Below are 13196 nucleotides of genomic sequence, written 5' to 3'. Positions count from 1 at the left end.
CAGCTTGAAAGGCACCAGAGGTGGTGAACTGCAGTTCACTTTCGCTTGCAATTAGCTATATCTGGCTATACATTTTAGTGGTCTAAATGGAAAGAAGAAGAAGAAGAAATGGCTAAAAGAGGCCCCTTGCAGCAGCCGCTAGAAGATAAAATAACTCCTTTAAGTCTAGCTCCAGTAGGAGCTGGATTTAAGTCCCTTGGAAAAAAGATAGAGGAAAAAGTGGATAAGTTGATTAAATTTGGAAGAAAGGTGGAGACTGAACCAAATGTGGAATTAGAGCTCAAAAAAACGTTGGATTATGAAGGTGATCTGAATAAAGAAGTTGTGGGTTTAAATATGGACTTAAGAGGGCCAAAAGGTGATATGGAAAAAGATGTTAGAATGGAATCACCAATGGAATCAATTGATGTTACAATGTTCAAAGAGGACATTCAAATAATGGAGAAGAGTGATCTGGAAAGATTTTTTATTTTGGATTTGCAAATGTAATGTATTGCATCCGTTCCTGGGAAGAGATGAAGAGAAAATATTGGAGATGCTTCTGGGAGAAGACAAGCAGGTGATGGGGAACCAGCTGGTGGGACATTAAAAGAAAGGACTGAAGTTTAAGCTTTTTAAAAGTAAACCAAAGGTTTACAAAGTGAATTTATTGGACAAATATGTTGAGGCTCTCAGTAGTTATTAATGGAATTTGTTTTTATGACCAGAGCTGAGTGACAATGTTTTAAGGATTTTGGTATAAAGTTCACTAAGGATAAGATATATTTGTTATTAAATCTATGCAATTTTTGTTCTTAGACGTGACAATAGTAGTAAGGTTTTGATATGTATAAAGGTGGAAGGCTATGACATTATCTATAATTTTATTTTTTATATATGAGAGCAGCAAGGTTTTTAAATGCGTAGAGGTGGAAACAAAAGATATTATCTATAGTGAAATAATGGTTTGTGAGTTTGAAGGACTTGGCCGAGATGGAGAAATTAATAGTTTTGATCTGAGATAAGACATTGGGTAATTTTACTGTTAATTGGATTGATTTTTTAAAAACTTTTTGTGGGATAAACAAAAATTAAATTATGTTGTATAGGTTTGATTATTAGAAATAAAATGGATTAATCGAAATAATGGCAATTATGTAGCAAATTAGAGCAAGAGTTTGATCCATATTGTTACTTATATCCCTTGTGGAGGGGGTCAGAAGTCAATTCTTTTGTGATTTTTTTTTCTTTTCTGCACTTTTGCCTTTTACTGTTTTTTCTTTTTTCAATTTTTTCAATATTTTCTTTTTCTTATTTTTTATTTTTATCTTAATTTGGTTAGTGTTTTATGCTTCTTTTGAAAAAATTAAATTATAAAAAACAACACAAAAAGGTTATTCTCAGCTCCAGCTACAGGAGAAGAAGGTGACCGTTACATCCCAGGTCTCAATAAATAAATAAATAAATAAATAAATAAATAAATAAATAAATAAATAAATAAATAAATACCATCTTGATTCATTGGGTCCGTCTCCCCTGGAGAGGAGGTGGCCTGGCCCACGTGGTAGAACCAAGTTCAGATGCCTCCTCCAGGCCCAAGTCAGGTGAGGAAGCCCACAGCCACCTGCCTCTGCTCCAGTAGTCCTTCTCAGAGATGCCTCCAAACCGCCACCTTCTCCCCTTGCCTTCTTCTCCTGCTGCCCACATCCCCCAAACACAAGGGGCTTTGGGCCTTCGCCTATGATCCAAGATGCCAACGCCCCATGCAGACCTTCTCCCTGCCTTTGCTGCCCTGCCCAACTCATGGCCCTGGCTCTCATGAGACTCCACCATCACTCGGGTGACCATTATCTCCCTCTTGGGACTGGGCTACCCACATCTTCCTCACTCACCCCACCCATAAGGGTTCTGAGCTAGGATTCTACAGCTTTCAAGCCACCCAAGAGGACCACTCCAGAGATCCTGCCGATCATCTGGAGAGGCTTTGCATCTTCTCGCTGCTGCTCTCGCAGCCATCGGAAGATCAGGCAAGAGTGACTGAACCAAGCACACAGCTTTGGCCGGGAGGCTTGAGCAATGCCCTTCTAGGCCTAGGAGGAGCTCAGGCAAGCAGAGGGAACGTCAGCCTTCCCAGGTAGACCAGACAGGAACCACGACCAGATCAGCTAATTCTATTTTATTGTAAGGCTACATTGACAGAATCTTGCAAGTCTGAAAGTACAATTCTCCCGCCATCTCTTTTACAGCCTGATAAGTGAGGGAGGTTCCTTTCTTTCTCTGCCCGTTATGCAGCTCTGCGCTATGCCCCCCCTTCTTTGATGATTCCCCAGCCAGCATCGACCCCAACACCACCACCACCACCACCACCTCACAAAGTCATTCCCACATACCATTAAAGGGAAAGGCAGGAGGGAGCAGTGATTACGGGCTCAGCTGGCTGGGGCTGGCTGGCTTTGGTGTGGCTGCTGGAGGGGGAGCCCCCCTGTTCAGTTCCAACTGCGCTCGCTTGGTGATGAAGGGCAGGTGGGGGTTGGGCTGGGGATCGACACTGCTGTTTTTCTGCTCTGCCTTCTGGTCCACCTCTTCCTCTTCCTCATCCTCGCTGCCCTCTGAGTCGCTCCGCACATCCTTTTCCAGCTGCAAGAGAGAAACAGAGCTGTGGCCGCCCTTCGGTCCTGCTCGGCTGGAGTCCGTTGGAGGGCGGAAACCTTTGGGGGACACAGAACTGGCCTCTTCCATTGGGGATGCGTGACTTTTGTACAACCCGAGGGCCACACCAGGCGTTGCGTGGCTTGCAGGCAAGCCCAGGGCTCTTTGGGGTGAGGGGTTCACAAGTTTAAGGGGGCATGGGGGCTTTAACAACCTGCAAGGCTAAGACATCCATTTCACCTCTGGCATCTCTCCAAACCCTCAACAATGCCACCATGGTCATCCCCCTCTCCTGAGGCTCTGGGGCTGAGGGACACAGTAGGGATCCTGCTGGACCTCAGCTGGTCTCTGGATTGTACATTTTTGGACCCATTTGGTATGATGAAAACAAAGATGGTGGCACTCCTTAGAAAATTGCAAGAGGGACCTGCAACTGAGATGCTGCAGCATGGAGCGGTTCAGTCCACCTTTTCAGCGACTCCATTCTGTTTCTTAGCAGTTTTAGTGTGCTTGCTTGGGTGTCGTGGGGGAGCAGAGGATCCCTCCTTTTAGTTATTTCCTGAAGGTATTTTGCATCTCTGCAGAGTTTCCAGTCCTTCCACACCCACCGAGCTCACCTTTTATGTGTACATGGTGCTGTTAGGACCTTACAAGCACAACACTCCTGCCTGGCTGCTGGCAATAGAAAGAGCGCTAGGATCGGTTCTCTTCACCCCACATGCCAAGCCAGGCCAGCTACGAACTTCATTGCGGTATTCCCACAGAGTGCTGGGCTGAATTAATGTCACTTGTGGTCAGCTTTATTTCTCATTGTGTTTTGATGGCAAAATTGGGTTAGTTCACAATTCCATGTCTTGTGAAGACAAGAAGAAATTATTTGATTCAGCAATGCAGGTCAAGCAGGTTGTGGAAAACGTTTGGCAGAATGTTGCCTCCTTTCCGACACCACTCACATGTGGGTGGGTGCTGCCACGTGTGGCCTTCTCAGACATCTCGCAGGGACAGTGATAGGGGTATCCAGCCTCCTGTTGCTTCCTCAGGGCCCAAACGGGGGTGGGAGGGGTGGGGGAGCTGACCTGGGTCTCCCAAGCTCATGGGGCAGCCAAACAGATGCCTGTCCTGGCCGGGAGGGCCAACCGCGCTGAAAGGTGCCATCCTTGGACAGCCCCAGGTACACTGAACAACAGCCTTGCACAAGCATCACCAGCCTTGCACAAGCATCAGGACGGATGATCGACAGCACAGGAACCCCCCACTGAATTTCCCTCTCCCATCCCCCCTCTTAACTGACTGCATGATCAGCATCTGGGCAGCGGGCAATTTGCAGAGCAGAGCAGAGCAAATCTCTGCCCTGCAGAGCTTACAATCTACAGTTCAGACTGGGAGAAATGAGAGGTGACAAGGAGGAGAGGCACGTGAGGCCGGGCAGAGCGAGGATCTGCAGAACCAAAGAATCGGGCATCCAGCGCGACAGCGGAGAGGAACTGAAAGTGCAGCAGGGTAAAAGGAAAGCAATTTCTGGTCTCCCCCCTTCCCAAGTGCCCGATTTCTGCCCTTACCTTGCCATGCATCAGGAACCTATAAACCATGCGAATGACCAAGGACAACCAGAAGAGATCAAGGAGGTACAGGACTATCAGAAGCGCGTTGAAGAAGTAGTAGCCGAAAAAAGGCTGGAAGAGCTCCGTGAAATAGTAACACGTGTTGTAGAGAATCCTTTGGGGGTGCAAAAAGGAGGAGGAAAAGGGTTACGCTTGTATTGCTTCTCAGCACTGTTTAAGGCTGGGATAATCAATCGGGTCAGGAATTCTGGCAGGGCGGTATGTATTAGGGCTTCAAAAATGAGAACTAATGATCTCAATGGCTTCAGTCAACATTGATGTTGAAATAATGGAGAATAATAGATGCTCTGCCTGGTCCAATGGCTTCTCAAGGCTTCTGGCATTCCTTAGGTCAGGGCTACCCGATCAGGACTGCGCACATCTGCACAGCCACTAAGAGGCAGGAAAGGTGCAGATTCTGGTCTGTTTTCTTTTTCGCCTCCTTCTGCTGCTCAGATGCAGATACAGGCGTTTCCAGCGCTGACAGCCCTAACTTAAGAAGTCCTGTATCCCAACCTCTGCTGCAGTTGAGGGCCCAGGCTGGTCGTTACCGTTAATAAATACGGCGGAACGAGGTTTAGGCTGTAAGCTATATGCAGCAGGGACCTTTGCCTCTGCCTCACATTGTACTCTGGGGAAAATTGTGTAAGCACAGAGAGATTTGGGAAACACGGGGCACTTAAAATAAAGCATCGCTTTGCTGCAGGTTAGAGCTCCAGATGACTCATTGGCCATATCCGTCCACTTCATTCACACCAAACGAGCACAGATTGTCCTCCTTTAGGAGCCAGAATTGGGACCGGCAACTGGGTCGGTAAGCAAAGAAATCGCTAAGTGAAACCGCCTATGCGCTTAAGATCTTCCTTCAACTTTCCTTCGCTTTACAGACCGGCGAAGGTCATCAATGTAAGGACAGGTGGCAAAGTGACTTTTTCATCACCACCGTAACTGCGAATGGTTGCGAAACAAGGCAGTTGCAAAACGAGACATTCTGTGGCCGTTTAGTCCCTCAGTCCCCCTCCCTCCCTCAACCACCGACTTTTTATTTCCCGAAAATTATCACTGCTACTCCTGCAACCTGAGGAGTTTTCCTGGCCTTGATGTCACCTCCCACTTCTGGTGGTTTGATGGGCTACATGGAGGTTCAAACTGCTACTTGTAGAGAGCAATGACAAGCTGAGGTGTCCCAAGGTGTGTGGGGGTGTCAAAAAAGTCAAGATGGCGCTGCAACTGTGCCATCAAACCCCGCCCCCCTTTCTGCATGCATTCCCGAAACGTACTTGAATGGAAAAAACACCAGGCAGTTGAAGAGGTATAATGCTGTGAATATGAAAAAGAGGGTGTTGCAAGTCTTCTGCCACTTCAGGTAGTTAAACATCTTCGCGAACTGGGGAAAAAGAGAAAGAAAGAAGCAGAAATTGTTGAGCGGCTGAGGTTCCTATTGTGAAAGGACTTGACTTTCAGGATTCGGGTTCAGGTTTCTCTACATTTAAACTGCAGCGCCCATCTTCTCTCTCCCACGAAGGATGCTGGGAATTGTAGTTTGGGGAATATGTAAATGCCCAAGAGAAACATGGCCATAGGTTAGCTTACAAGCCTGTCTTAGTCTCCAGCAGCTCAAACCTGTTCCAAACCTCCGGTGCTGAATGCAGAACAAGTGCAAAGTCATTGTTTCAGACTGAAAACTGGGCATCTGAAATATGAAACAATTCCAGCTTGAATCGCTTTGCACGCTGATGCTATCTCTGAATTGTTTAGGCATTTGTTTCTCTTCCTTCAAACAAGCCTTTAAATTGGGACTACGGCACCAACAATTTAGCCAGTCTCAACACACCTGGAGGGCTACAGGAAAGAGAAGGCTAGTATAAATTCCTTTCTTGATTTATTTCCTTTTTCCAAAGAACATGAAAGAGGTTTTTTTCAAAAAGAGAAGGGGAAGAATCTGTTCTTCCTTCTTGGGGTAGAGGAGGAGTGTTCCTGAGCATTAACTTACGTGCAGGAAAACATCTTGAGGTTCGTGTATAATCATGACAACCAAACCGATACGGATGTAATTGGCGCAGTATGAGAAACTCATCAGGAGGAGGGCGGCCCCATGGTGGACAATTTCCTTACAAAAGTCCTGCAGCAAGAGAGAGGATTCAACTGATGGATTTTGTAGCTGCTCATGGGGGCCAGACACCCCCATTATGGGGAAGGGGTTTAGAGAGGAATGTTTTGCATCTGCAGATATACCCAACTAGTGCCCTCGTTTTTCACTTTTTCTCTTCATTTGATTGATTCTGCAGTTTTAAAATTAGCCGCCCAGAGTCTCCTTGGCGAGATGGGCAGCCACTTAAATCGACTGAAAGGCACAAATGCTGGTTGTGGGCCAAAAGGAGGAACCGTGTTACCTCCTGGATCCGAATGGGGCTTCCTGACCAGCCGGACCGATCTCTTCCGCCAGAGACCACTCACCGTCCATTTGACTTGAAAAGGCGGCATAATGACCAAGGAGCAGTAGAAGGAGAACTGCGTGAGGTAGTAGCCACAGATGCTGGGCTGGAGAGGCTGCAACGCACAAGGGGACGGGTGGAAGGAAGAGAAACGGCGTCATGCAATCCCAGCTCTCAGCTTCCCAAGCTAAGATAAAGCAGGGCTGGCTGGGGAATTCAGGGAGTTGGAGTCCACACATCTTAAAGGTCCCAGGTGTGAGAAACACTGTCCTCGAGAGCCCCTACAAGCAGGGTCTTCCCTTGACATTTCATTTCTATCTCCCTTTTCCTTTTCAGCCCCCTCCCCCTTTTTTGGTGCAATGCTCCAGACAGGAAAGGGGGCCACCGGGACGGGGATGGAGGTCCGTGGCAGAGATGTGAGCGTGAGAAGAGGCCACAGCAACACAAGCGGCCAGATCTTCCACACGTGTACATTCTTGATATGTAAAGATGAATTATGAATCGGTCAAGCTGTGAGGTCAGAGCAGACCTCAAGGGATTCTCTATTCTATCTGCATGGAAAAGTTGAGCCAACCCTGATCAAACCGTCAGCTTGTGCTAGAAGTTAGAAGGAATGCTGTGACTGTACCAGATGTCAGGCAGTGGAACAGGCTGCTGGAAGCAAAGGCTGGAGGGTCTGGAAAAACATTGAATGATGCACTGAGCAGGGGCTGGACTAGACAGACTCTACGGTCCTTCCAACTCTATGATCCTATGACTTCAACCAGTAGTTTGTAACACCTCTTTGACCATAAACCACAGGGTCCAAACATTTCCTGTAGGATCTTCCTAAGACCTTTTCTAATCTTGCTTTTGAAAATTTTTGCAAATACTCTGCTCCTTCCCACCTCTCAAATTACAATTATTGTTTTGTCTGTTTTCAGCAACCATGAGCTCTTCAAAGCAATTGTCTGAGCATTTGAAAATGAGGATAATTCACTCTTGCAAAGCTCGGGAAGTATGGGTGAACGGATGGATGGAGAGATAGACAGATAGATAGTTGATAGAGAGAGATAGAGTGATAGATAAGGAGAGAGGGGAGAGAAAGAGAGAGAACTAAACACCCCCAGTGAGAAATTTCATCTATGACAAACATTGCCTGAAAAACATTGTGTGGCTACAAGGAAGAATGGATTCAACAAAATATCAACATATCTTAGAAGGAACAGTCCCAAAGCCAGGGAAGGAACTGAAGCTGAAAAGAGACAGTTCAGCAAGACAATGGTCCAAACCATTTTTTTCCACTGTCTCCTGCAGAACTTTATGGTTCCGTGAAAACTTGATGGAGTGCTGTGAGGGACTAACGGCAGAAACCTTTCATTTCAGCACAGCCAATTTTCTATCACTAGAGCTTTGAGCAAGGTGTTGGGGGAGCATATTGAATGGCCACCTTGGTCCCTAAACCTAAATATCACTGAAAATATTGGGGGAGACCTTAAACAATGCAGGCGAGCAGATTGAAAACTTTTTCTCAGCTAGGAGAGTTCTGAAAGGAACAGTAGGAAAATTCCAAACCAGGAAGAAAGTCCTGGTGCAAAGAACATCCAAAATTCTACATCTACCACATTCACCATTTTCTTACTCTGAATCTGTACACAACTGCTCAGAAATAGTAAACAGGCATCCACATTTGCAGAAAGGTGTGGTATTCAACTTCGTACCATGTAGAACCTGTTTCAGCTGTTGTACTCTTAGGGATTCACTGACATGTATAAACTTTTGCATACAACTCTAGGTTCAGGCTGGCTAGTATACACTAATTTTCATCGCTCCCCCTCCTGACCACACCATCCCATGGTTTTGCCCCGGACAACGTGTGCCTGTTATGCTTGCACTTGTTCTCATGTGGTATTCCTTATAACTGTTTAATCACTCAGGAGTGTTTCTTTGTAGCTGTAAGAAATGGAAATAATTGAATTTTTAAGGCTTGAATAAATGCTATGAATGGAAAGGCAGGATGCATTGCAGTTTCATGCCATTTTTGCAAAGGGGGATGCTAGTTGATTAACAATTTCCATCGAAATGTTCCTTCAAATGTCTCCCTGACTCCTTACCTGCTGCGGGTACCCAACCCAACATTGGCGGAGATCCCAGAACCAGGGTTTCTGCAAGAAGACACAACGTATTAGGAATCACGTCATACCAGCCCACCAACACTTCCCTGGAGCTGCCTTTTAAGGGGATGATGGGAGGGAAAGGAGACCACTGCTTGAAAAAGCAACTGTGGTCACTAAAAGGTTTGAAAGAGGATGAACAATGGAGACTTTCCTGCACTCCCAACGTTTTCTAACCCAAAAGGGAAGCACGAAATGTTGGGGGCCGGGAGGCAGAGGAAGAGTCACCAGCTGAATTACACACGGCAAACTCTCTTGTTTGACAACAACCAATGAAAGTGGGGAAAGAGCTGGAACTCACATCGTAAAGGACGGCCAACCCCGTGCAGAAGGAAATAAAACAGTAGATGCCTCTCCAGCTGGAAAACAATCAGAAAATACATCAGGGCATATTGGACAGCAAGCCGGGAGATCCAGGGATTCCAGAGCTAGAAGGGAACGCAAAGGTCATCTAGTCCAGCTGACTGGGTGCAAGACATTCCCTGCTCCAACGGCCCTCACTTCCACCTTCTGAAGGAGGGAAGAAGTTTTCCAATGCTTAGCTTTTCTTGTACTTGAGCCGCTTGGTCCAAATTCTGACCTCTAGAACAATCCAAAATTCCTCTTCCCTTCCCTGAATCTGATTGTTACATAAACACTGAAAATGAAGATTTCGTCAACTCCTGGTGAAGTCATGGTGGCTTCTACAGATTTTCATTTTTTGGCTAGCACTGCTCTTTTCTCGGATACTTTCCCATTTCCACTCTAGCCCACAGACCTGGGATTTCTTCCCATCCAAGTATTAACCAGGTTTGACCCTGTTTACCTTCCAAATGAGAACCCAATCCCACATCCTAACAGGGCTAGACACCTGGTTCAGTTGGGGATCACACATGGAGCACTGGGGATACGGGGGGTGGATTCTTCAGCAGTTGCAGTAGGAGACACGCCTGTCCGTCCACAAACTGCCCGCCCTCCTTGGCACGGCCAGTCACAAACCACCCACCAGATGTGCTCTCTAACAACCCAATGGGGCCCTCAACTGCTTGGGGGGCCAAAGGCACTGCTGCACATATTATAACACTTCCCTTTGCATCACACAAACCTCCTTCTGGAATCATTCACAATCCTCTTGGAGGGTCCGATGGGACAGAGATCCTGCTGGGCACTAAGGGGTGCACCGGTGCCCACGGGCTGCACGTTGACCACCCCGCCCCAACAGCTCCCACTCACCTGGCTTCAGAGAATTTCTTCGTCAAGCTGGGCCGGTCCTGATTCAGGCGGCATCGAAACCACCTCTCTACCTGCCTTGGCTGGAGGTCGCACTGCTTGGCCAAGCTGCTGACCTCCTCCTGGAACGCAGGACGCAGAAGCAGGTCAGAGGAGCTGTAGATCCGACCCCGAGACCCCCTTGCTGGGATAAGGCACAGCCCCCCTTTTTAAAAAGGGAAACTGAAGCAGTTTGCTTTGCAGAATCTCCCTGCACCTTTTCCCCCTTGATACCAAAATGGAACGGGTTTAGATGCTCCAATTCCTTATCCCACATTCCCTTCTTCGGGGTTGTTTTTCCAAATTTTCTCTCTGATGTACAGCCTTTGGATCCACTAGTGGCCTCCCATCCAAGGTCTCTCCAAATGACCGGCCCTACTCAGCTTTTAAATCAGCCAGTGTCTACTTTATAAGGCCAGTGAAAATCAGGAGTATTTTATCAAAGGCCAGAGTTTTAGCTCCCTTAGCCACACCTTCCAACACGTGTGGAAGAAACTCACCTTTTGGGGACGTTTCCTCCGCTTCCTGTAAAAGGCTTCCAGGATGGGGTTTGGAGAAGGTTTCCGCCGCACCTTTTCTCGCAGGCCCAGTTTTCTGCTCAGGGGCGCGCCGATGTGCCTGGGAAAGGGAACGGCTGGGGTCAGACGAACGCTGGCTAACGTTAGCCGGCCCTTGGCTTCCACGTTTCACGCTCTGCTCAGGAACAGGCACGTGAAACCAAAGCAAGGAAAACAAGGCTCCTGAGCATCAGCTGCTTGTCAAAAAAATTGGTGAACTATAATAAGGAATACAACGGCTGCGACAGAATAAAGTAGTATTTGAATAATAGTGATTAAGATCACACTTAAGGGAGTATAATGTGAACATAGCAGGAGCTCAGTCCCTTAACATATTATTCTGTATTCTGTATTCTGAATTAAATCTAGAACATACACAAACATATTGCTCTGTCTTCTCATTTTTACAGTATAAACACATTCAAAAATGGATAAGGAATATATTTCTTGAATGCATTCTTTAATATCGGGAGTGAGATTAACCCTAGCAAGACTGAGTGGCTTTGGGTTCTGGGTCCCCCTGGTTCCGGCCATTCTCCGTCTCTTGTTCTGGACAGGGCTGCACTGCCCCAAACAGGACCAGTGCGCAATTTGGGGGTCCTCCCGGACTTGTGGCTCCTGTTCAAGGAACTGGTAGCAGCCAAGACTGGGGGGGGGCTTGACCGAGTTTCACATTGTGCCCCAATTCTGCCCTTTCTGGACTAGGAGGTGATTAGGATCAATAAGGAATGTCAGGAATGATGATGACGATGATGATGTCATTTTCAATTTCCCTTGCTTCTCGTTATTGTCAAATTCAGTTTGTGAAAAATGGATGCGAAAAGCGAGGTATAAAAAAGGGATCGTCCACTGTTTCAAGAGACGTCAGGCTTTTGGGTGGGGAGGGAAGGAAAGCTCGCTCCAAACAGTTTCCGTTGGCCAAGAGCTTGCCTTTCGAAGAACAAACGGAGGGCGACCAGCAGGACAGCGATGGGGAGGCCGAGCAGGAGGTGTCGGGGTTGGGGATAGTGGATGTTCTCCGTCTCCTGCATGTCCTCCCAGGTGATCCCTGGAGGTAGCCAGTACTCCTGTCTCCAAAGCCACCGCGTGAGCTGCGCCATCTCCCTGGGGAGGAGAGAAAAAGGCAGGGGGTGAGATGGGGCGCTGCAGGAGTGTTTCCGGAAGGAGGGTCCTCTCTCAGCCCTTCCAGCCGAGGCTCAGGGGAGCAGCGCTCCTCCATCTTCCTTACCTCCCAGCAGCCCTTGGAGGTAGGCCAGGTCAGGGAACAGACCACGCAAGGACTACTGGACTCTGCTGTGACGAAGTGTCACAACATAATCTTGAAAGCCTGCCAGAGTTTCCCTCGGCCCCCTCTTCTACCAAAGAGAATCACGGCAGAATTATCTTGTTTCTTAACCTTTATTGATTTTCGATAAACAATGAAACATAAGATAACAGAAAAAACAAAGAGAGAAAAGTTTAGAAAAAAGAAGTTAAACGTGCAGAAAAGGAAAAGAAAAAGAGAGAAAAAATAGGTGAGTTCCCACTTTCTCTGTTGCAGATACAAATATTGAATACATACCGCTTTTACTCTAAGAATAGAACCAATATAAAGTACTTCTCTAATCCGAATAATTATCAAATGTTGCGCAGAGTGCAGCAATACACCCAGGAAATTGCCAAAAATACACATCAGCATGAGAGATTTACAAAATGCAATGTCCGTATCTCGTTCTCCAAAGACATCCAGCCAGAAAATATAAAATATCTGGTTGTTTATTGATAAAAATGCAAAACTCCATAAAATACAAGTTTCATACAAAATATAGGGAAAAAAACACTTCTTCTCATGTATTTAGCAACCAAGACTTAACAACTACCCAGGTATAACAAAGTCTCTAGCTAAACAAACTCTCAGAGAAGAAGTACACTACTTGGTTATTAGTTACTACCACATAACCCATAAAAACGGACTACATGGTGGCGAAAACTCTACTGAGGGGCTGGGCATATAATCCTCCCGTTTTATTATCACCCCTTGAGTAACTAGCATACAAACGCCAATAGGTGGAAGTAAATAGCAGTAGACGTGCAAACCAGCAATAACAATTTTCACATGACTTACTTAGCCATAACAATCCGTTTTGAAGATAACGAGCTGCACTTCTTCCCATGAGAAAATCCTAACACAAATCCCCAAATCAACATGGCACTAGGGCATAATGCCGAGCAAAAAGGAAGAACAAAAGCGATTTCAAAATAGAAACAAGGCTAACCCCCCCCCACTTTTTTAATCTCAATATACTATGTCACCTTCTCCGCCACTGCCATTATTGTCCAGTCGTAAATATCTGCGTGTTTTGACCTCTGGGTGCGTAGCAAAAGCTCAGTAGTGTTACCATCTACCATCCTCCCTTCCCAAAGGCAATAGGAAGCACTTCCATCTCACTCGTATTTCCCACCCACACTAACATCCGCTTACACAGTCCTAGCAACTTCCTCACTCAGTCTGAATCAACAAGAAACCCCTCTAACCACTCTCAGGGGTCGCAGTCTATATTCCTCTTTCCTGCTATCAAAGAACAGTAATCCTGA

General features: G+C 46.6%; 1 protein-coding gene across 1 annotated transcript; it reads right to left on the bottom strand.

Moving 5' to 3' along the window:
• Positions 1-2142: 2142 nt before the first annotated feature.
• Positions 2143-11748, bottom strand: LOC148214526 (ceramide synthase 4-like). Its single transcript, XM_088151044.1, has 10 exons — positions 11553-11748; positions 10566-10683; positions 10030-10148; positions 9119-9176; positions 8758-8808; positions 6687-6779; positions 6223-6351; positions 5510-5616; positions 4188-4344; positions 2143-2616 (listed from the first exon to the last, which is right to left on the bottom strand). The coding sequence occupies exons 1-10, from the start codon at positions 11720-11722 to the stop codon at positions 2401-2403; spliced, it is 1218 nt and encodes a 405-aa protein (XP_088007170.1). The 5' UTR covers positions 11723-11748; the 3' UTR covers positions 2143-2400.
• Between the last annotated feature and the right edge of the window lie 1448 nt (positions 11749-13196).

Source organism: Python bivittatus, unplaced genomic scaffold (genome assembly GCF_059951505.1).
Source record: "Python bivittatus isolate LINGU-HERP-01145 unplaced genomic scaffold, Pbiv_v1 ctg000630_np1212, whole genome shotgun sequence".
Lineage (NCBI taxonomy): Eukaryota > Metazoa > Chordata > Lepidosauria > Squamata > Pythonidae > Python > Python bivittatus.
The sequence above is the reverse complement of the archived record's forward strand: the minus strand, read 5'-3'. Positions and strand labels throughout refer to the sequence as shown.